Source organism: Cryptosporidium bovis (assembly GCF_009768925.1).
Source record: "Cryptosporidium bovis isolate 45015 chromosome Unknown contig_9, whole genome shotgun sequence".
NCBI classification, from domain to species: Eukaryota; Apicomplexa; class Conoidasida; order Eucoccidiorida; family Cryptosporidiidae; genus Cryptosporidium; species Cryptosporidium bovis.
In genome coordinates this window covers 159,530-180,525 of record NW_027125021.1, presented here as the reverse complement: position 1 = coordinate 180,525, position 20,996 = coordinate 159,530, and the positions used below count along the sequence as shown (strand labels likewise).

Below are 20,996 nucleotides of genomic sequence, written 5' to 3'. Positions count from 1 at the left end.
GCTGAGTAGCAAAAAAGGTGTAATTTGATATAAATGGGTTTAAAGAATGATATAATTGAGGATAAAATGCAAAGAGAACGGAATAATAATACAGGAGTAAACAACTCAGTAAAAAGAAGGCATGGGGGAAGGTCCTACGGGACTAGGGTAAATAACAAATGGAGTGGAAACAACTTATGTGGGTACTACTCAGAAGTTTTGGAAGTAAATGAGATGGGATGTGAAGCAGATTTGGGGGAGAGTTTTAACGTAATTAGAGGATTTTGTCTATGTGAAGGCTACAACTTAGAAAGTTTAAGGCTTGCACTTGATAAACATAATTATTATCATTGGTATGTGGATAAAGAAAAAAGCATACTAGTATTTGATCTTATTCCTTATTTTAATAAATTAGAGGTTACCTGGGCAACACAAGGAAAAACAGGTCTGGTATTGTTTCCTGCAGGAATATATGGCTCGAGATCAATATTGCAAGTGCCCTCAAATTCATTTAATTTGGACTATATGTTGTATGGAGAGAGTTTGAATTTAAAGGTGAAGAATGAATGTAAGCAGAATTCAGATTTAAATGACCTGGTTCTGGATGGAATTAATAACAATGAAAAACAAAAGTTGTTGAGTGACAATGATTATAACAGCAATAATAACAAAAAAATAGAATACGAAACAGATATAATAGATACCCTTGAAAAAGGAGAAAATATGCTTGACAAGAATTACTGGAAAAGACTTGAAAACCCTATTTTTGTTTTTAAAAATGGCGTGGTAATTGCTTGGTGTAATGAAGAGGTTGGTTCTAACCCAGGAACACATTTTGTTAACTCTCCGAAAAAAAGTGATGAAAGACTCGATGATGTGCTTGCATTTCTTTCTCTTTACTCAATAAAGAGTTTTTCAGGTAAACATTCCAAAAAATGTCAATATAAGACAATGCTTTATAAATATGGTAACTTTGCTATAAGTAGACTTTATAAAAGTAACAGAAAAATGATTTCAGATGTTGTTAATCTCAAAACAAGGAGTGCAGAAGAAAAACTTGCCTTTTCTTTGTCTATTAGGCAAAGTATACGTTTGTCTTTATTCGAAAATTTTATTGATGACTGTGTAGCTAGTATAAAGTATCTTCCTCTTAAACTTGCTCAAGTTGGAGCATATAGTGTTGTGGAAGAGGAATATAAAGTTAAAATGCCTCAAATAAGGAAAAAGTTTTCTGAATTATATTCTTACCAGATTGAGGTTAATCTCGTTGAAGACTTTTTGGATATTCCTGAATTATTTTGGCACAATTGTAAATTCCACTCGACTTGGAGTAGTCTTCAAGAACATCTTCGAATATCTGAAAGGTTTGAAGTCCTAAATAGAAGGATTGTGATGATGCAAGAACTTTTAAAGGTAATTACAGAGGAATACCAGACCAATCAGGCAAACAGACTTACTTGGATTGTCATAATCTTACTTACAATCAATTGTTTTGCATCTGGAATTAGACATATATTTTTTCACAGTTATTAAGATGGGTTTGATGATAGTCATCACTAATTACTAAATTTATTTTTGGTTTATTTAGAATCATATATATTGATAATGTACTATTTATATTTATTAACTAGTTTTATTTTTATTATATCCTCTAATATTTTGTTGTAGATGTCTATTCCAAATAAGTCCCAAACAATATTGTCAATAGTAACTGTTTGGTTATTCATACTTGAATTGCCATTGAAAGAACAATTATTGTTAGAATACATCGAGAACAATTCTTTTTGTTTTGGATCATTATTAACTAAACTTGTCGCTTTTCTATAGTGATGTAGAATTAAGCCAACTGAATCAGAATTATTGTAGATAACACTCTCTTTGACATTTATTACTGGAGACTTTATGAATTTGTAGTCTTTAAACATTTTTTCTGGTTCGTGTATACCCATGTAAAGCACTTTGTTTGGCTTGACAGCAACCTTCCTTCTCGCCTTCTCTCCTTTTGTAGTCCCTGATTTTCTCATCCTACAAGTTTTTTCGTATAGAACAAATTCTATATTCTCACAGTAATTCATTATTTTCGTCTCTATTTCCTTGTATCTATTTTTGTTCTCGACGTCGGTTTCCCATTCCAGAAAGTGAAAATGCATAGGTATCCATAATGCACCAATATTGTTGCTATTCTTACTTGAATCTAATAATTTAAAATAGCTCCTTAGATTATATTTACTATTTGTTGGAAACAAAAACTCATCGGTATCAACAAATAACAAATATTCACTTTTGTTAGTGTTTCTTAGTAAACAATCTTGTATCATACTTGTTTGTGCAAAATCCCAAACCTGTTTAAATGGCAAAATTGGAATCCTAAATGGCACTATTTCAAGTATTTTTTTTTCATTAGAATAGAGTTCTATCAATTTTAACACGTCATCACTCAACCCTAAGTAATTCTCGTACATGTATATTTTGTCTATCCCTAATTTTATATGTGCGTTTATAAACTCCAAAAGCAATCCTATATTACTGAATATTTGCTTATTATTTATTTTTTCTCCATTTATCGAAGTAGGCTCTCCCCACCAAGGTCTTACACATATACTTAAGTAGTTCTTATCTTCTGGACCTGGGTCTAATGTACTTTTGACTTTTAGTGTTATCTCTGAAAAATTTTCCTCGTTCTCAATTTCGTACAGTATAATAGCTACACTCAACTTAAAATCCACGTTTTCTTTCAATAGTACAGAATCATTTCTTGTATTGCAGTAAATTGTAGATGCAACAAACTCCTTTTTGTGGTGTTCTTTATGTATAAATACTCTAGTTTTTCCATCTATAAATTTAGAGTAACCTTTATCCTCTATCATTACTTTACACCCAATGCCAATGTTCACATTTGATTCATATGGAATTAAACTATTTACTCTTATTCCAATAATAGCACCGTCATCCTTTGTTCTTGTGTCCAAATACGCCGAATAAACATATATTTTATGTTCACTCCTCGATATTACTCCGTCTTTTATAGTTTGATATTTTAATTTTAATTCATTCCAGTCGTCCCTGCCATTAATTATCTTGCCATTTTTTCCTTCCTTATATGATAATTCATTGCTTGACTCGAAATTCAAAAAAATATGTTCACTGACTCGGCTTCTTGACTTGTAAATCAACAAATATTGACTATATGTGTATATAAATATTATTCCCAATAAGACAATTACTGTTAGTATTAGCCGTATATATGCCTTTCTCATACTTGTACTTAAAGTGTGATATGCATTTCAAACAATTGTTTCTATCTTTTTAGAAACACTATTTTAATGATAATGCCAATTCCTATATTATTTCTCAAACAGGTATTTATTAGTTAAACATAAATATCTTACAATGGAGATCAGCCTCATGTTTTAAGCTTAAAATTTATCTATTACAATCCATTCTTTTTCGCTTTCAGTCTTGTTTGTTAATAAGGGTTTTTTGTTGCATGCATTTAATCAAATAGGTCAAATAACGATGAGGCGGGAGATGTGGGGTGCATGCTAAAGTGGTTTGATCTACATGTTTTAGAGATTCAAATAAAAGGAACAAGAATGAAAAAAGTAGTTTTTCTAAAACTAGAATTAAAATAGGTCAATAACTGAATAGAGATGGCAAAAAATAAGAAAAAAAAGAATAATAATAGACAAGTTGACACCGAGTTACAAAAAAACTCTGGGTTTGATGAGGGTGAGATTTGGAGATTAGATTTTAAAGATGAGATAGAGTACGAAGAGAACATAGTAGGTAAGTTGGGGTGAAATAACTCAAATTTTACCTTTGTTGTGGCGTAGAGAAATTGATTTACTTTTTTTTGAAAATTAACAAAAAAATGGCCAATATTAAATGAAATGCAGATAAAAGTAGGTATGAGGTTCCACTATTTGATGTAAGAGGATATAGAACTCAAAAAAAAAATGATAAACCAATAAGCCAAGCTATTGAGATGGAAGAAGAACCCGAGTCAGAGGAGGACGAGGGGGAATTTGAATCAGCGGAGATAGAGGAGTTGGATGAGGAGGATGAAAGAGAGAGGCAAAATAAGGAAGATGAGTCAAAATTAATAAAAAGAAAATTTGAATTTGAATTGGATTATATGAAAAAAATGAGACTATGGGAAGCTTCGTTCTTTATACATACAAGCGAAAATTTAGAAACAACACCACAAGACTTTTTTTATGTTATTGAATTTGGTCATGTTAATCCAGAGAGAGATTATGCAGGAACACTGAAAAGAACGATGGTTTACACAGCGGCAACGAGTCTATCTCCTGGTGAAGTAAGACTTTTGAGATTCCCAATAATGGTTTGGCCAAGGAAAATATTGTGCGTTTCATATTCAGAATTAGATATGTTTAAAATATCTATTAAGCTTTGGTCAATAAAAACATTTACATTTAATCAACTTTTGGCTTCTGTAAGCATTACACTGAAAGACATATTAGATAGTGAGCCAGAGACTTCATTGTTATTTAAGAAGCATTTACCTGCACCATTAGGTAAAGATGGACGTCCAAGGAGGGATGTAAACCAAAAAAGTTTTGAGGTTCACAGAACAAGAGTTACGATGCAATTAAACGAGGTATTTGATTATGATATATCTCTTGAAAATTGGACATTCATACCAAACAGAAAGCTTCCTATTGAAATTAAAAGGGCACCTAAAATATTAAGAATAAGGGCACCTTTATCTAATGACATTTCCTCGGGATCATCCTCTAGGAGTAAGTTGAAAATGCGAAGAAAATATTTATCATTTATCAATTGATATTAACTTCTCTTTGCTTAGGTACTTTTGTAACATCATATTCTGTTGGTGGATATTGGGAATCACCGTGTAAATTTGTGTTTACAGGTACAAGCTTTCAACTTAAAAATTCATATTTAATACTTGAAGTATTAGCTTACTTAAAATTTGGTCCTACAGTAATAGGAGCAGCATTAATATCGCTGGCTTCTGTGGAGAGTTATCCATTAGTGAGGACAACAATAAAGAGGGTAACTATAGATATTTACAAAATAATAGCAGGAGAGGTTATAGGGAACGTGTTTTGTTATTCTAGAAGTACTGGGCAGCTTCCAGAGAATATAAGAAGTAGGCCAACACAAATATCAGCAGGTGCGGCATTAATTTCGCAATTGAATTTGAGTGAAAGGTATTTAGTATTTAGATTATTTAAATGCGACAATCTAGCTGCAGCAGATGGTGTAACAGGTACTTCTGACCCAATAGTTAAAGTTAAATGGGATGGGATAACTAATACATCCTCGGTGAGAGAGAAGACAAGGAGACCTGTATATAATCAGAACTTGTACTTCCCAGTAAGATTGCTGGATCAAAGAGAATTATTGATAACTAGTTTTAGAAGGAAATGCTTACCCATTGATTTATTATGCAAAGGACCGGTTAAAATAGAAGTATGGAACAAAAGTGACACATCATCGATATTATTGGGCTCAGGGGAGGTTGATTTGAATAAAATTTATAGAATAGGAAAAGAAGACACAAGATGTTTATCAGAAGGATTAATGGACAACAAATCAAGGAGAGCAGATGGAAAACCAAATTTTGATGATGAAGAAAAAATAGATGATAAAGAAGGCACGTTATTTTCAACAAACAAATTATATACTATGAAATATAATACTTTGGTATTGAATATGAATTTAACACTTAGATCTAAAGATTTTGGTAATGAATTTACAAAACCAAGCGTTCATTTTGAGATGTTTTTTATACCACCATTTCCACCGGATGTTGTTGTTCCACCACCACCTTCATCAAAAGCAGTTACGAATATATGGAAACAACTTTCAAATAGGTGGAATAGAGATTTTCATAAATGGAAGGGGATATATAAACAGTGGTTTAGTACTGCTCCCGATAAAAGGAATTTTTCAGTTATTAAAAAGCACCCTCAGACTGATGAAAGTTTGCCCTTATGTTCATTTTTATCACCAATAGCAGTTCCAAATCTTATTTCAAATGAAGGGAGTTTGTTACATTGGATAAACAATTTCATGTACATAACAACAGAAAGTCAGATTAATCCACCAGGTAAAATACCTGATTTAATACCACCAAATTTGTTTCTGCTTTCAAAAAAAGGTAGCATAGCAGACCACGTATTAATGTTTTGTAGTTGTTTATTGGGACTAGGATTTGATGCATATGTATGCAAGGGAACAATAGAAAATGGCACATTGGAACATATGTGGATAATGACAAGACATAAATTTGGTCATATTCAATTTTGGGAAGTAACTAATAAACAAAGATACGTATTACCATGTAGATATGGTATGGATTCATTTTATAAAATAGTGAATCCCTACCAACAATCACCTTCTGTAATACAGTCTGTGAATAACAATAATACAGATATAGAGGTACCAAATGATATTGAAAGAGTTAGACAGTTTGAGATTGAGAGGGAATATTACAATGGTTTGTATTTGCAACAGTGGTTTGAATGGTTAAAACAAACAGGTGAGATTAAATATATTGAAAAACATGAAACAAATAATATGGGAATAGATATATGGGGTGAATTTATGGTACCAGATATAAAAATAGATCCAAAGGAATTGGATTACACGAATCCTATTGAGGAGGAAAATGATGATGTTGGTAATAGAAAATCTGAAAAACAAAAATTCAAGAAAACTAGTTTAGACAATATTAAAAAGGTCATATCGGAATACATAAAGAACATTCCAATAGTTCCAGATAAGAGATTTTTAACACCTGAACTAATAGCATATGTACCTTATAGTACAATAGAGCTTGTATTTAATCATCGTCAGATATGGGGTAATTTGGGAAATCACCACCCGGCAGTGATATCTTATGATTTGGAGAACCCATATAAGTGGAGGTCTTTTTGTGGATCTAAGCCTGATAGTGTATTCAACGACTTGATAATAGAACCACCATTACAAGGAAGAGCCATAGAAAAAATAGAAGATGCAATAGCAATTTCACTGGAAGAGAATATAGTTTTGTTAAGGCAAAATTCCGGTAAAAACACATCATTTGATAGGAGTGAGGAACTAAAATCAAGAATAGATGCATATTTGACCTTGTTAGAATTTAGGTTGAATTTGGATCCTTTGTATGATCCGGGACCACCTGAGGGTCATACAGCTTGGTCAGCCTTGAAAACAAAGGAGATGGTGGTAAAAGAAGAAAAAGAGTTAAGAGAAAAGCAAGAAAAAGAGAATAAGAGAAAAAATAGGCTTAAAAAAAAGAAAGATTACGACGGTATGTTGATAACAAAAGATATCAAACCTGGGGAAAGTGGTGAATCTGTGAATCAGGATCCACAATCAGAATACTCGAATGCGATTTTGTATGGTGTGTCTAAGGAGAACAACCAAGAAGAGAGTAAAGATGGTAATTTATCACTCAAGTGCTATACTGATATGGCAATAAAAGCGTCAAATAATGGAAATGGAAATCCAGATAATAAAGGGAGGGATTTTATGTCAGAATTTCCATCTTTAAAATACGATCCAAACTCTCAGTTAATAAATAATGTTAATAACATTAATAATAATATTGGTAGTAGTGGCAATAATAAACAATTAGTAAATACTCAGGTTCACAATTCGTCATATATGAATTATAATATTCATGGAAAGCCACAGATTACACGAAATAACGATAACGGTTTACAAGAAAATAAAGGAACAAAAGAGTTTGCAAAGGCATTAAAAAGCGAAATGAAACATCAGGTACTGGATGTCCCACCAAGAAGAGTCAGTGACGATATAAATATCATTGCAAATACTGAGCTAGGTGATAATATGAATTCATCATTCACATTTGGTGAGATACCAAAAAAAATTGGTGATGAAACTGTTGATTCAAAGAATATTATGGAAAAAGAAATATTAAATATGGAGGAAAAAAAGGAAGATAATGAAGATGAGAGTGAGAGAGCTAGAAATGATTCTATGCTTTGGAATGCATTGACAGAGAAAGGAACTGTTGATGAACTTACAGTAGAATCTGAATTACCAGAGAAAGGAGTTGATTTGTCTAAAATAGGATTTAGAGCGAGAATAAAAAATTGGGAAAAGCCAACTGAGGATTTAAGTCATGATTTAAAGGAAGATATTGAAAATGATAAAAAAAGTGCAAATAAAAGCCAAATACTTTTGCAGGAAGAGGATAAGGAAAATTTAAATGGAGAAAAAGAGGAGGAACATAAAAAACAGAAGAGAAATAGTGATGACAATGAATATAGCGAGAACGATGATGAAGAGATCCTTCCACCTCCATGGAGAAAATTAAACAGACCATTCAAGTATGTGTCAGATCAAATGATGAAATGGAATTGGTATTATAGAATGGAGCAGATATATTATGATTGGCAATCAATTAATTTCCCAACTTTTCCAATGAATACATTTACAGGTTTTCCAATACACTTTTCTACAGCAGATTCAAATGACATAAGATCATTTATAGTTGGTGCAAAAAGATTTGAAATATTTATTGAATTACCGCAGGATGAGGTAAGTTTTATATAAATTAAATATTTTGTTATTTATTGTAATATTTAACTGGTAAAAAGGCACACTTTTTCATATATCCAAAAATATTTCCTTTAGTAGGGGGAGTGTTATCAACATGGATATTTCTGGGAGTGCATATACCTTGGACTGTAAGTTTGCTTTTAGTGATAATAAGAGTGTGTATCTCTTATAATAATTATTAAAAATAAAACAATGTATTTAATTAATTAATACGTTCATATACATTTCTATTTAGAATATAAATGAGTTGGAAACAAGAATGAGGAAGGAAAAGAAAAGGAGTTACTTTAAGAACTGAACTGAATCTGAGATGAAACAAGGAACAATAATTTGGGGTAGATGTAATAACTTTTATTTCTTTTTTATAGAAATGGGAATAAATTGATAGTGAAAAGTAGCAATTTTTGAAATGTTAATAATAAAATCGAATGCAAAAAAATACAATTATTTATTTTGACAAAAAAACGAGACATGCAAAGATAAATAATAAAGAAATGGTATAATAATAATAATAAAAGGAAATGTTTAAAGTTAATATATAAACATGTATTAGTAAAAGATGAATTAAAATAAAAAACGTGATTATAACATTTTTATTAATAAATAATAATATTAAATAGTAAATGAATGTTAAATATATTAAAATGTAAAGCAAATAATAGATTTTGTATATTAAACAAAGTAATACGATTGTCACTAATATTATTATTATTATTATTATTGATTAAATTTGGCAGAATAAAGAGTAATACTTCATTTAATATTTCAGAAATAAGAGAAGGTATAGAAAATGGAAATGAGATAATAAAAAGAAAAAATAATAAATTACATAGGTTTAGCAAGTATTGGTTAAATAAATACGGAGTTCCAAGGGAAATACCACCATCGTCCTGGTGTAATGAAAATGGTGTAGTAGTTAGTATTCCAGTGAATAACAATATAATTAAGTTATTAAATGAAAAAGTTAAAAAAATGTACAACAAAGAGATACCAGTGATAACTGAAGAAATGATTTATGAAGAGGATTATAATTCAAATACAACTGAAAACAGAGATACAAAAAACATATTAAAAAATGGTGGGTTTTTAGTATCAAAAGGCATAAAAATATCCTGTAATGGTACGATACTAATAGCAAAATCGTTTTATGAAGTTAAGGGTAAGTTTATTAATCAAGAAATAACTAACAAATTGATGACATAATTAACTAAAATTTCTGTTTTGAATAAAACATATAGATAACAAAAGAAGAGATTCACTTATCATATTCATGGAATATAGCAACAATTGCAATTTTGTGTATGAATATAATACAGAGAAGTACAAATATAGAGTATACAGAATAGATCCATTCGACAGATTTTTGTGGAAGGAACAAAGTGAGTCTGAAAAGGAAAAAATAAGGTTAAAAAGGAATAGACTGAATATTGGTAATTATAATAATAATGTGAGGATATCAGATAGAGGCAGAAGGAACAGAATTGCAGGCAATAAAGAGGATGAAAAAGAAAAGAACAGTTATTATTATTATTTTAATGAAGATGATGATTTGTTTTGGGAATTTGAGTTGCCATCAAAACTATCAATAGTGGTTGTATGTATATGTAGTTTGAATGGAATAAATATGAGTATTTGTTATTCGAATGTAAAATGGTATAAAACTGTGAGAGGTCGTTTAATAGAATCAGAATTTAACAGCGGAAGTAGCAATAATAGAAGGTATTTAACAAATAACGAATTAAGAGATGCAACAATGTACGGTATGTTATTGTCAACACTATTCACTGCTGGAATAGACAATAACGTGAATGTACCAAATGATGAAAATGAACACATATTTGATAATAAGTTGGATATAAGAAAAAACAGCATAAATGATTTGGATTATTTAAAGAGAATATATCTATGGCCAAGTTATTGTGAATACAACCGAATAAAAGAACTGAGTATTGGTATTAACGTGAATAACAATAATAATAATAATAATAATAGTGTATTGATACTAAACGGTTGTCCAGTAGGTGGTGTAAATATGACTATATTAATTAATAAAACAGGACATTTAATATTTTCAATATCTAACAAAAACTGGAATGTGAGCGGAGTTGGTGAGAGTAGTAATGGAGTGAATCAAGGTTCAAAGATATCATTAAAATGCATGGTGAAGATGTATAATGTTCCACAAAGTATGGAAACTCAAAACTGTATTACCAAAAACAATATTGAGAAAAGTTCACCATTGGCTTTAAAATCACAAAATTCGTCTTTAAAGCAACAGTACTGGGATAATTATGTCCTTGATGATGGGAGTGAAGTAAAGGTTTCAAATTTGAATAAAATAGCTAAGAAAGATGAAATCATGAATGCTGGAGCTTGGGATAAAAGAAGATGGGGTGACAATAAGGAGTCCAGTAATGATGTAATAATAACGAAAAACAATGGAGGTGATTACTATAATGTGGATAAATTAGCAAATGGATCACTAGGAGCAAGAAAACTAATATTGATGGATGAGTATAACGCGAATGGTATTAACTATAGGTCATTTGATTCAAATGTGAAAAGAAATGAGTTAATAAACATTCAGCCAAATATAAATGGTGTCAGGTCACAAATAACTGGTAAGTCAATGGTGAGTACACCAAAAGTAGGGAGAGAAAGTATTACAGGTGGATCGGGAGATAAGTCATATTTATTGTTCAACAGACAATTTCAAGATAGAAATAGTGGTTTTGATGGTAATGGAGGAGAATTGAAAGCAACAGTGCAATCAACTAGTAATAATGTGTATAATAGAAGTTTACCGAGTGAGCCAATGATACATGCTATTTTTCAAAATGTATTATGGAGAGATTGGTTAATTAGATATGCACCATTAGTGAGGGAAAGTGGACATTTTGTGAGGGTAGGTAATAATTTTGGTTCGGGTTTTATAGGTGAATCATATGTAGAAGAAGCAGTAACACTGGGTTTATCTTATGATAAGACAATATTATCTGTTTTATCGGGTAAAAATATACCACAATTGGGACGTTTTATTACATTTGGTTATACAGATGGATTATATGGTGTTAGGATAGATAGATCAACAACAATAAATGCGTGGGGTGTTGATCTACAAGCAAGATACTTTTTAACGTCAACATTGGCTTCATTTGGATTGAGAGAATATGCTGAACATATAACAGTTAGGGATATAAGTTTATCAGCGAGACATAACTTTTCTCAAAAAGACATCCTTGTTGGGCAGCAATTTTCAACTGAGGTAAGTTTATTTTAATTCGCATCATAGCAATATATTTACTTAATTATAATAATACCACTAGGCAATTGCATCATATAAAACATTGTTTGTGGATGTAGCTACAAATGTGAGAAATAAATCATATGGAATGGCAGTAGGATTAAGAGGATACCAATTTACAGTAATAAGAAATTTCATGACTAGAACAACGGATTTTTTGGGTAATTGGGGCAATGGTTGGCAAGTGTTATTAAGTACAACATCACCAACAATGAATGACCCTACAGTAGTTACAAGAGCAGGTGTTGGAAGATTGGGAAGGTCATTTGTATTAGCAGGAGCAGGTATAGGAAAGGATATGATACCAATAGTATCTTTTCAAACACAATTGGATGATGTTGGCGTTATATTAGAATTTAGTCCATTGGGAAATGAGCGTTTATTTGCTTATGGCATAGAAGTTAGTAAGTTTAAAGATAAAATTAATTAATAGTAAATAGTATATATATATTAATCTAAATAGTTTAATCACTTATTTGAATTGATATATTATACTAATTATTTATTAATTGTGTGTTTTATTCACCAAATTCGTTATTAAATTTTAGATCATTTCGCTTATTTTTGGGAATCAATATTTTCAGCAGAAAGGACTCCGGTTCCGCTTGTATTGGGAGTAGAACCAAAGGACTTGAGTAATGTTGTATTTGGCAACTATTAGTGTATATAACGGCATAATCCTCCTTTTTTCATTTAGAAAGTTTCAGTTAAATTTTTCTCGAGTATGAGGAAAAAAGAACGAATGGAAGAGTAAACATTGCAAGAAACAGGTACATGTATGAGAATGAAAAAATGACAAAAGGAAAAACAAATTAATACCAAAGATAGCGATCCTATTTACTACTGTTGGTTGTTTGGTAACCACATGTTATCCTTAATGTAGTTAACAAGGTCGTCTCTGTTGGTGGTGTTAATAGTGTCATTATTTAAAAAATTATTTTTCTTAGCTAAAATAATGAGATCAGCTGCTATATTAGCGGAAATTTCTCTTCCAATTGAAGCAGTTAGAGGAGGGAATAAGATGTCGGGACATTCTTTATTGTAGAATTTGGATACTGTATTGGCAGCCTGAATAAAACAAACATCAGGTATGCGAGTGAATTTTCCAATTTTAGCAGCAAGACCTATACCAGGGAACACATACATATTATTGCATTGTGAAGGAACAAATTCGTAGTTATTCAGTAATGATTTGACAGGTTTCATCGGACTTCCACTAGCAAAAATGACCTTGCCATTGGTCCAGTTATAAACGTCATTAGAAGTGCATTCAGCTTTGCTAGTCGGATTGCTCAACGCGAAAATTATTGGTCTATCTGTATGTTTTGCCATCTCTTTAACAACATGTTCATTGAATATTCCAGATTGACCGGAAACACCTATTAATATAGTGGGTTTAACTTCTCCAACGATTTCTTGGAGACTATTAATGTTTTTGTTTATGTCCTTCCTAATAAAGGGAATCTTAAATTTATCTAAAGTGTTGATGTCCCTAGTGTTGGTAATCAAACCTTTAGAATCAACAAGCCAAAATTTTTCAATAGCTTTTTCTTTTGTAATTCCATTTAGTTCCATTGCACTAATAATTAAATTAACGGTTCCAATAGATGCGGAACCTGCTCCACATATTAGAATCTTTTGATCATTTAGTTCTTTCCCCGCTATCTTTATTGAGCTAAGTATACCTGCAAGGACAATACTTGCAGTTCCCTGAATGTCGTCATTAAAACAACGATACTTGTTTTTGTATAGTTCCAATATATCAATGGCTCTATAAGTTGTTAAATCCTCCCATTGAAGTACAACATTTGGCCATCTCCTAAATATGGATTCAGTTATTTCATCCATTAGTGGATAATAGTCTTCATTCTCTATTCTTTTCTCTTTTATTCCTAAATAGTATTTATCTTCAACTACACTATTTGTATTTGTACCTATATCTAGTGAAATAGGCAAAACCTTTGAGGGATCTATTCCTCCTAAAGTGACGTAAAGGGACAACTTCCCAATTGGGATTCCCATCCCATTGATTCCCAAATCACCCAAACCAAGTATCCTGCCACCGTCAGTAAGCACTATTATCTCAATATCATCCCTGGCATTTTTAAGTATCTCAAAAACCTTTCCCTTGTGGCTTTTATTTATGTAAATGCCAGATCCAGACCAGTTTCTTGTTGTTGGATTTCTAGAAAACTCTATGCACCCTTCTCCAACAGTTGGAGTGTAAACTATTGGAGCAAGTTCTTTAAAGTGCTTTTCCAATAAAGAGTGGAACAAAATAAGAGAAGAGCTCCTGATGTTCTCAAGAAACGTGTATTTATCTATATTTTTATCAATACCATCTATTTTTTCCCATAATCTATCCACTTGTTCGTCCATTGTTTCATATTTATTCGGAAGTAATCCCTCTATTCCATACCTTCTCCTTTCTTCCATTGTAAAACTTAATCCTTTATTCAAGTATGGATTCCTTAACAATTCCTCCCCTCTCAAATTACAGTTGTTTGTGTTCATTTTTACCCTCCGTGATTTTGATATGTTATTTTTGTCTATATTACCATAAAAAAACTTTGAATATCTAATTCTGTTTATAATTATATTGCTATACGCCAACCCCCCAGTTAAAGTGTTTCCCAAGACTTTCTGCGAGTTACTTGTTACACTCAGTATTTCTTCCTATTAACACTAACAAAATATCTTATTATTTGAAAGTGTACTCTGTACTAAAGTATCTAAATACTTTAGATTAAACTGTGTATGCAGTGCCAAACTACTGGTGTTTCTCGCTTGTTATTTTGCAGGGTGAGGGACTGTGATATTGCTCAGATTATCAGTCCAAACGAAACAAAGAAAACGGGGAATACCAAATTTTCCTATTGCTATCTTTAAAATTAAAACTGCAGCTGTTAATTATTAGGCAAACATTGTGTATCCAAAAGTACCGGCTATTTCTAAACAAAAATTCTCATGCCCGCCTGAATGGATCCCACATGCAGAAATCAAAAGGTAGTGCTTAAGAAACGATTTATTTTCAAGTCTTTTTTTCATTTAAAGGGAGTAATGTGCAGAGTTAGGGGAATATGGAAGCAACTAGAATAATATTCTCGCGTTTCTGATGTAGTTATACACAAACTCAGGACATTGCGACATATCCTCGCAGCAATTTGGGTATATTTCACAAAATTCTTCAACTTTTTTAGTGACTGTATAATCATAATATTTATCATCTCTGTTTATATTACGAAAATAAAGGAAGTTTGGTACAAAACATGTTTTTGCATGCTTAAACAAATAATGCTTACCTTTTTCTGGACTCTTCATCCATGAGCTCCGTCACTTCGTTAAATACTTGTCCGAATCTGTTGTCAATATGTCTTGCTGCCATTTCAGTTGCCTATAGAAAAATATAAATACGGTTAAGATGAACAATGTTGGTGAAATATTGCATGGCAACCTACATTTCCTATATCGTCAAAGGTGTCTTTTGCTGGTGAATAGAATGCCCTCTGTTTTTTCATTTTTTCTTCCAGTATCCTGTCCCTTTGTACAATTGACTCTCTTCTAAGTTTGTCTCTTGTTTCTTTCCTTTCCTTGATTGCATCATACCACACATCATAAACTCTGAATGGTTCATCTCTTTTCCATCTCATATAAGAGTTGTAATCGTCTATTTTGTTTATTATTTCTCTTGTTTTGGGAGAAGGAGTTGTTGTTTTTGACATTTTTATGTTCCAAAGTTTATCTGCTCCCTCCCATATACTATTGTAATTGAAAAAATTATTTCAAAAGTCTTAGTTGAACACTTAAACTTACTAGTAAGGTTTAAGAGGTATTGAAAAAGGAGTCTTGGATGTATTAGTGTCGTTCATTCGTTTTTCTGTTTCATTATATTTATTGCTGTATTCAAGTGCTGATGCAGAAAGCAATACGTAAGAATCGTAAATATCACCGACTTTTGAGGTTATAATCTAAATTTTACTCAAATTAAAAAGGTTTATTGAGTTCGATATAAAGGTACTATGAGGAATTTTTTAGGAGCAACTTACAGGAGAAGTTATGTTAAGTTCTGTCAGATACTGTAAGATGTCTTCGTGCTCATTTAGATGATTCATTCTCGTTTCCTGCGGTTGAGGTGAATATTGCAATTTAATAGCTATTAGAACCCTAGTTTTTATTATTTATATAAAGTTACCTTTAATAAGTCCCCGACTTTAACTGGAGTTTTGGAATCGTTACTCCCAATCGCTCTCTCTTGGTATGGAATATAACTACTGTCACTACTATAGACCTGACTTTCATCGTAATAATTAAAATCCTATAATCAAGTCAAAATAATGGTATTTTGCAAAAAAAGGAATAATTGTATTAAGTTACCTCTGGAAATGCCATTCTTATGGTGTTTCTATCATTCTCCCCGATACCTGCTATACTCTCTCCAAGAAGAAAAGCATTTCTAGTCTAAAATTGAATTTTGTTTTTTGAAAATAATGAGTTAAAATTATTCAAAATATGAAATCTCTCACTCACCTTGTTTAATCCATTCAACACATTGTTACTATTAACAAAGTACTTCCCGCTACTGTATAATTCAGAAACCAGGTTTTCACTCTTGCTAGCGTCTACTTTACTTTGAGCCATCACGTCATTGTAAGCCTGTGCAGTATTTATCGCCAGCTCCTTAAGCCCATTCCTAACTCCTTTTCCAACCTCGTCCTGAAATTCGCTTGTTTCCTCCCCTAACTTTTGATCAAGTATATACGTCTCACCCACATCTTCCCAAATTGGATAGTCACTCAGACTTTAGTTGGGTTTTAATGTAACGGTAATTGTGAACTTTAGTTATGCAAACACTTTTTAAGTTTTCTTTCTCAAAAACTTACGATTTGTACCCATCCGGAAAAGCCACATTATTCTCCTCTATAAATGAATCCAAACTTAAATTCACAGGTTCAACTCTTTCTTCGGCTCTTACATGAGTGCCTTTTTTTTTATCATCACATTTCACCCAAAATGAAAACGTAAATACTAGCAAAAATATCAGAAACTTGGGGGCATTTGCATTCGATTGAATCACAGACAGACGTGGACATTTGTTTTCCATTTCGTTCACCAGTTTCTTTGTTTTCACTAAATCACTCTCCTGGATCTTCAAAATCTCACGGATTTCTGCTTCCTTTTCTCTAATAATACCAAAAAAAGCAGTATGTGGTCAGACTGTATATTAAGTTATAATCGTGTGTCTTTCTGGTCGTACAATGCTTCCCTAGTTATTTATTCAGTCCACCTTTACTCTCGTTTATTTGATTCTGCCTATATTTATTCGTCCATTTTTAGTCACATGTATATATTTATATTATTGCATGCAGTTGGCGCCATTTATATTGTGGGTACCCTAAATGTAATAATTTAATCAAGTTGGCTTAACCGGTAAAAATAACAATAAGAAGGTATCTTAACGGTAAAATAATACCCTTTTCACGATTTTCAGAGGTTTCACTGTGCCTTAAAAGGTGTAAATAGGGTGGTGAAAGGAGGTAAAGGTGACGAATAACTGGGAAGCTTCCATAAGTAAAAAGGAAAGACAGACAGGTGGAGAATTTTTGGTAGTTGGAATCCCTGAGTAGTCAACTACACAGTCGATTCCGCGATAACAGGATCTGCTATTTGACATTTTATTTGAACAATACTCATTTCGGGAGACATCACGTTTATTATATAAAATAGATGCAAAATATAGCAACGGACAACTTATTGGGAAGTAACACGATGGAGGATGAGGGGCACTATTACTGGAGAAAAAATTGTCCGTATTTGTACGATATGATACTGTCTTACACTTTGGAATGGCCAACGCTCACATTGGATTGGCTTCCTAATTCATACAAGTCTCCAGATGGCAGTTATTCAGTGCATAAAATAGTGTATGGAACTCATACTAGTGGTCAGGAGCCCAATTACTTGGTGATAGCCGAGGTTCACTTGTGTGATTTAGAGTCGAATAACGATTTAATGAACAATGAAAGCTTTGCAGAGTACAGTTATAACCCGGATAATTCAAACAATAGTTGCGTTCAGTTTGAAATCAAGGCGAAGCTGAATCATCCGGGGGAAGTAAACAAAGCCATACATATGCCTGCTCACCCTTTTATAATTACAACAAGAACAATAAATGGAGATATATTGATATTCGACTATTCAAAACACGAATCGTTTCCAACAGATGAATTTTGCCATCCGCAATTGTTGCTTAGGGGACACAAGTCGGAGGGATATGCAATGGATTGGGAGTGTGGTAAATGCAGTTCTGAAAGCGATAAATCAGATGTAAGTAGATTGGTTTCCGGTGGTAGTGACAAGACTATTTATTTATGGGATTTGAACGGAAAGACAGATAGTGTTTTAAACTCCAATATAAGAAATAATTTTGTCTATTCCCCAAAAAATACACTTGAGAAGAATGACGTGAATGAAGATCATGAATGTTCCATCCCTGAGTTGTTTCCACCTGTTTTAGAACCACTTTATAGCTATAATTGGCACAAATCAGATGTAAATGACTTAAAGTGGCATCCCTCTTGCAGATTTCTATTTTCTTCAGTTTCAGATGACAATTGCCTTGCATTTTGGGACACAAGAAGTTCAGAAAATTCATCGTTTAACACCAAACCTGTTTTGTTTAAAGAAACAAATTCTAAAATTAACTGTATATCGTTTAATGAGTTCCTTCCAACTGTGTTTGCAACTGGAGATGTAGAGGGTATTGTCAATATTTGGGATTCGAGAAACCTAAGCAAATCGATTTTTGAGCTAGAATTTCATTCTCAAAAACCAATAGTCAGTTTAGAATGGTCAAAGTGGACCCCAAATATCTTATCCTCTGGTGGTGTGGACGGAAGAGTAGTAATATGGGATATATTTGGAGACACTAATAACAAACAAGTTGGCCAAAACACGTGCGACGAAAGTAAATTAAGTGCAAATGAAGACTCCTCTGCTGAATCTAAAGCTATTTTTATCCATTATGGACACACTGCTCCAATAACAGGTCTTGTTTGGAATCCCAACGATCACGGGGATTCCCTATTAATGGCCTCCTCTTCTGAGGACAATACAATACAGTTTTGGCAATTTTCTGATTTGTATTTAAAAGGGTTGAGCGATAAAGAAAACACTTTATAATATTATGAACAAAGAGAAAACAACCAGTATCTTGTAAATGTAATGATAAACTAATTAACAAACAAAAAACGCGTATAACTGACTTCTACTGAAACGCCATTAATGATTGCCGTCATGAAGGAATCATAAATAATTAATGTTATGTTTATACATCAAAAACTGGTACCAGGATACCAGTATAAGGAGAAGTTGAAATAATTAAAGAAACTTAAAGCGACTCTCGCTTTTAGCATCACTTGAATCTTTTTTGTTCTTTTTATGCTTTCCGTCTATTTCATCTTGACTCTTATTTTCTTTTGTGTAGTCAGTTTTTCCAACATTGAATTCAGTTAATGTTCTTGAAATCCCTGTTCCGATTCTAGTCATGCCACCTACAGATATACAACTAGCTGGACTTTTGAGATTGTCACTTGCATTTCTTAAGCAAGCCTCTGTTAAAAATTTTATGCTTGTTTCAAAGGACATTTGCAAAAATGGAGATACATTGTGACAAATAATACCCATTCTGTTAAATACTCTCAAATTTCCACTGGAGGTTATAGAATCACTTATCAACGTTAAATGTCTATAGTCAACATTGATGCCATATACAGAAAATACATTTCTAAGTTCATTTATTATGCATTGCCTTGCAGCCTCAACTCCATAATATTTGTACACTGTTTGGATATCATTGAATCTTATTCTATTATGATCTACACATTTTGGTGATATTTTAAATATATGTCCAACATTAGTTCCCTCTACTGTAACTTCGTAGTCGGATAATATGTTTTTTGTCGAGCCAGCATTGCTACTATTGTTGCTTCTTGTTATTCTTGCATTTCTTAAATTTGAAATACTTTGTATACTTGTTTTAGAAATAGTATTCCTTAATACTGGTAAGAAATCTATATAGTGTGGACACTTTTTAACTTGCCAACCCAAACATATCTTTATTGTATTTGTTTTTCTGTCTATATCTAAGTCAGTCACATGCTTAAGTAGCTGTTTATTTAGTATCTTGACGTTCACATGAGGGATTTTTTTTTCATCGATAATACTGCTGTTGCTCTCACTATTTGACATTCTTTTACTTTTGCTCTCAGTACTGTAATCATCCATTATTCCACTTTCGTCTTTGTCATAGTCTTCCTTGTCTTCATCTCTATCATTTTCCTTATCATCGTCTTTGTGATCATATTTATCTTCTTGATCTTCTTTATACTCATCTTTATCGTTATCCTCATCAGAAGTTGATGAATCAGATTCGACAGATGTATTGTCATCTTCATTATCATTATTATTCTCTCCTTTGTATTCAACATCAAAGTCTTCGTCTGCATTCTCGGAATTTTGGGGTTCTTTTTTAGACCCTGAATCTCGTTCGTCAGTTTCTAGATAGTCACTGTTTTTGTATTCTGGATCTTGTCCTGTGGATATTGAATCATTGCTTCCACTTCCAAAATAAGCACATCCTCCCTTTTGAAGCACAGAATTCATTGAACCCTTGAATATTCCCATGTTTCTATCACCTGTTTGATTCAATACGTATTTTGAAATAAATTCGTCAACCTCATCGTTCTCCTGATTACAGAATTTGTTACTTCTTATTGAAGAAACAGTGTACATTCCATTTACCTAAAAAAATAAAGTTATTCCAATAAACAAAATATTAATAGTGAAGGTTCAACTCCAAATAGTAGAGTAGTTTGGTGGAAAAGCTGAAATAACGATCAAACTATATAGTGCCATTTACCACTAGGAAAGCACAATACAATCAAGTAATGGGAATGTATTATATTAAAATGTGAACAAACTCCTGCCTTTAAGTAATTGTTATATAATGGTAATAAACACTGTCTCAGAAACTTTTAATTATCATCTTCATCATTCTACACAACACATAATTGTGTAACCTATGCAGAAGAACGAAAGTTTTACAAAATTTCATCACAAACAGTTGATATCA

The 20,996-nt window shown here is 32.1% G+C and overlaps 11 protein-coding genes across 11 annotated transcripts; 6 read left to right on the top strand and 5 right to left on the bottom strand.

Annotated features, from left to right (window-relative positions):
* Nucleotides 1-33: 33 nt before the first annotated feature.
* FG379_003713 (uncharacterized protein) lies at nucleotides 34-1,512 on the top strand (the record flags this gene model as incomplete). Its single annotated transcript, XM_067329341.1, has 1 exon — nucleotides 34-1,512. The coding sequence occupies one exon, from the start codon at nucleotides 34-36 to the stop codon at nucleotides 1,510-1,512; it is 1,479 nt and encodes a 492-aa protein (XP_067184026.1).
* A 77-nt stretch (nucleotides 1,513-1,589) lies between these two features.
* FG379_003712 (conserve having a signal peptide) lies at nucleotides 1,590-3,236 on the bottom strand (the record flags this gene model as incomplete). Its single annotated transcript, XM_067329340.1, has 1 exon — nucleotides 1,590-3,236. The coding sequence occupies one exon, from the start codon at nucleotides 3,234-3,236 to the stop codon at nucleotides 1,590-1,592; it is 1,647 nt and encodes a 548-aa protein (XP_067184025.1).
* A 393-nt stretch (nucleotides 3,237-3,629) lies between these two features.
* FG379_003711 (c2 containing) lies at nucleotides 3,630-8,970 on the top strand (the record flags this gene model as incomplete). Its single annotated transcript, XM_067329339.1, has 5 exons — nucleotides 3,630-3,765; nucleotides 3,876-4,742; nucleotides 4,808-8,541; nucleotides 8,641-8,690; nucleotides 8,931-8,970. The coding sequence occupies 5 exons, from the start codon at nucleotides 3,630-3,632 to the stop codon at nucleotides 8,968-8,970; spliced, it is 4,827 nt and encodes a 1,608-aa protein (XP_067184024.1).
* Nucleotides 8,971-9,189: 219 nt separating this feature from the next.
* FG379_003710 (uncharacterized protein) lies at nucleotides 9,190-9,765 on the top strand (the record flags this gene model as incomplete). Its single annotated transcript, XM_067329338.1, has 1 exon — nucleotides 9,190-9,765. One exon carries the CDS (start codon nucleotides 9,190-9,192, stop codon nucleotides 9,763-9,765), a length of 576 nt encoding a protein of 191 aa, XP_067184023.1.
* Nucleotides 9,766-9,832: 67 nt separating this feature from the next.
* On the top strand, nucleotides 9,833-11,842 carry FG379_003709 (uncharacterized protein; the record flags this gene model as incomplete). The annotated part of the gene is made up of 1 exon (XM_067329337.1): nucleotides 9,833-11,842. One exon carries the CDS (start codon nucleotides 9,833-9,835, stop codon nucleotides 11,840-11,842), a length of 2,010 nt encoding a protein of 669 aa, XP_067184022.1.
* A 112-nt stretch (nucleotides 11,843-11,954) lies between these two features.
* On the top strand, nucleotides 11,955-12,296 carry FG379_003707 (uncharacterized protein; the record flags this gene model as incomplete). The annotated part of the gene is made up of 1 exon (XM_067329335.1): nucleotides 11,955-12,296. The coding sequence occupies one exon, from the start codon at nucleotides 11,955-11,957 to the stop codon at nucleotides 12,294-12,296; it is 342 nt and encodes a 113-aa protein (XP_067184020.1).
* Nucleotides 12,297-12,706: 410 nt separating this feature from the next.
* On the bottom strand, nucleotides 12,707-14,380 carry FG379_003706 (malic enzyme; the record flags this gene model as incomplete). The annotated part of the gene is made up of 1 exon (XM_067329334.1): nucleotides 12,707-14,380. The coding sequence occupies one exon, from the start codon at nucleotides 14,378-14,380 to the stop codon at nucleotides 12,707-12,709; it is 1,674 nt and encodes a 557-aa protein (XP_067184019.1).
* A 576-nt stretch (nucleotides 14,381-14,956) lies between these two features.
* On the bottom strand, nucleotides 14,957-15,978 carry FG379_003705 (uncharacterized protein; the record flags this gene model as incomplete). The annotated part of the gene is made up of 5 exons (XM_067329333.1): nucleotides 14,957-15,095; nucleotides 15,169-15,260; nucleotides 15,325-15,625; nucleotides 15,680-15,834; nucleotides 15,913-15,978. 5 exons carry the CDS (start codon nucleotides 15,976-15,978, stop codon nucleotides 14,957-14,959), a joined length of 753 nt encoding a protein of 250 aa, XP_067184018.1.
* Nucleotides 15,979-16,231: 253 nt separating this feature from the next.
* On the bottom strand, nucleotides 16,232-16,967 carry FG379_003704 (uncharacterized protein; the record flags this gene model as incomplete). Its single annotated transcript, XM_067329332.1, has 3 exons — nucleotides 16,232-16,324; nucleotides 16,394-16,664; nucleotides 16,747-16,967. The coding sequence occupies 3 exons, from the start codon at nucleotides 16,965-16,967 to the stop codon at nucleotides 16,232-16,234; spliced, it is 585 nt and encodes a 194-aa protein (XP_067184017.1).
* Nucleotides 16,968-17,590: 623 nt separating this feature from the next.
* Nucleotides 17,591-19,045, top strand: FG379_003703 (uncharacterized protein; the record flags this gene model as incomplete). Its single annotated transcript, XM_067329331.1, has 1 exon — nucleotides 17,591-19,045. The coding sequence occupies one exon, from the start codon at nucleotides 17,591-17,593 to the stop codon at nucleotides 19,043-19,045; it is 1,455 nt and encodes a 484-aa protein (XP_067184016.1).
* Nucleotides 19,046-19,243: 198 nt separating this feature from the next.
* Nucleotides 19,244-20,656, bottom strand: FG379_003702 (RNA polymerase A beta A subunit; the record flags this gene model as incomplete). Its single annotated transcript, XM_067329330.1, has 1 exon — nucleotides 19,244-20,656. The coding sequence occupies one exon, from the start codon at nucleotides 20,654-20,656 to the stop codon at nucleotides 19,244-19,246; it is 1,413 nt and encodes a 470-aa protein (XP_067184015.1).
* Nucleotides 20,657-20,996: the final 340 nt, after the last annotated feature.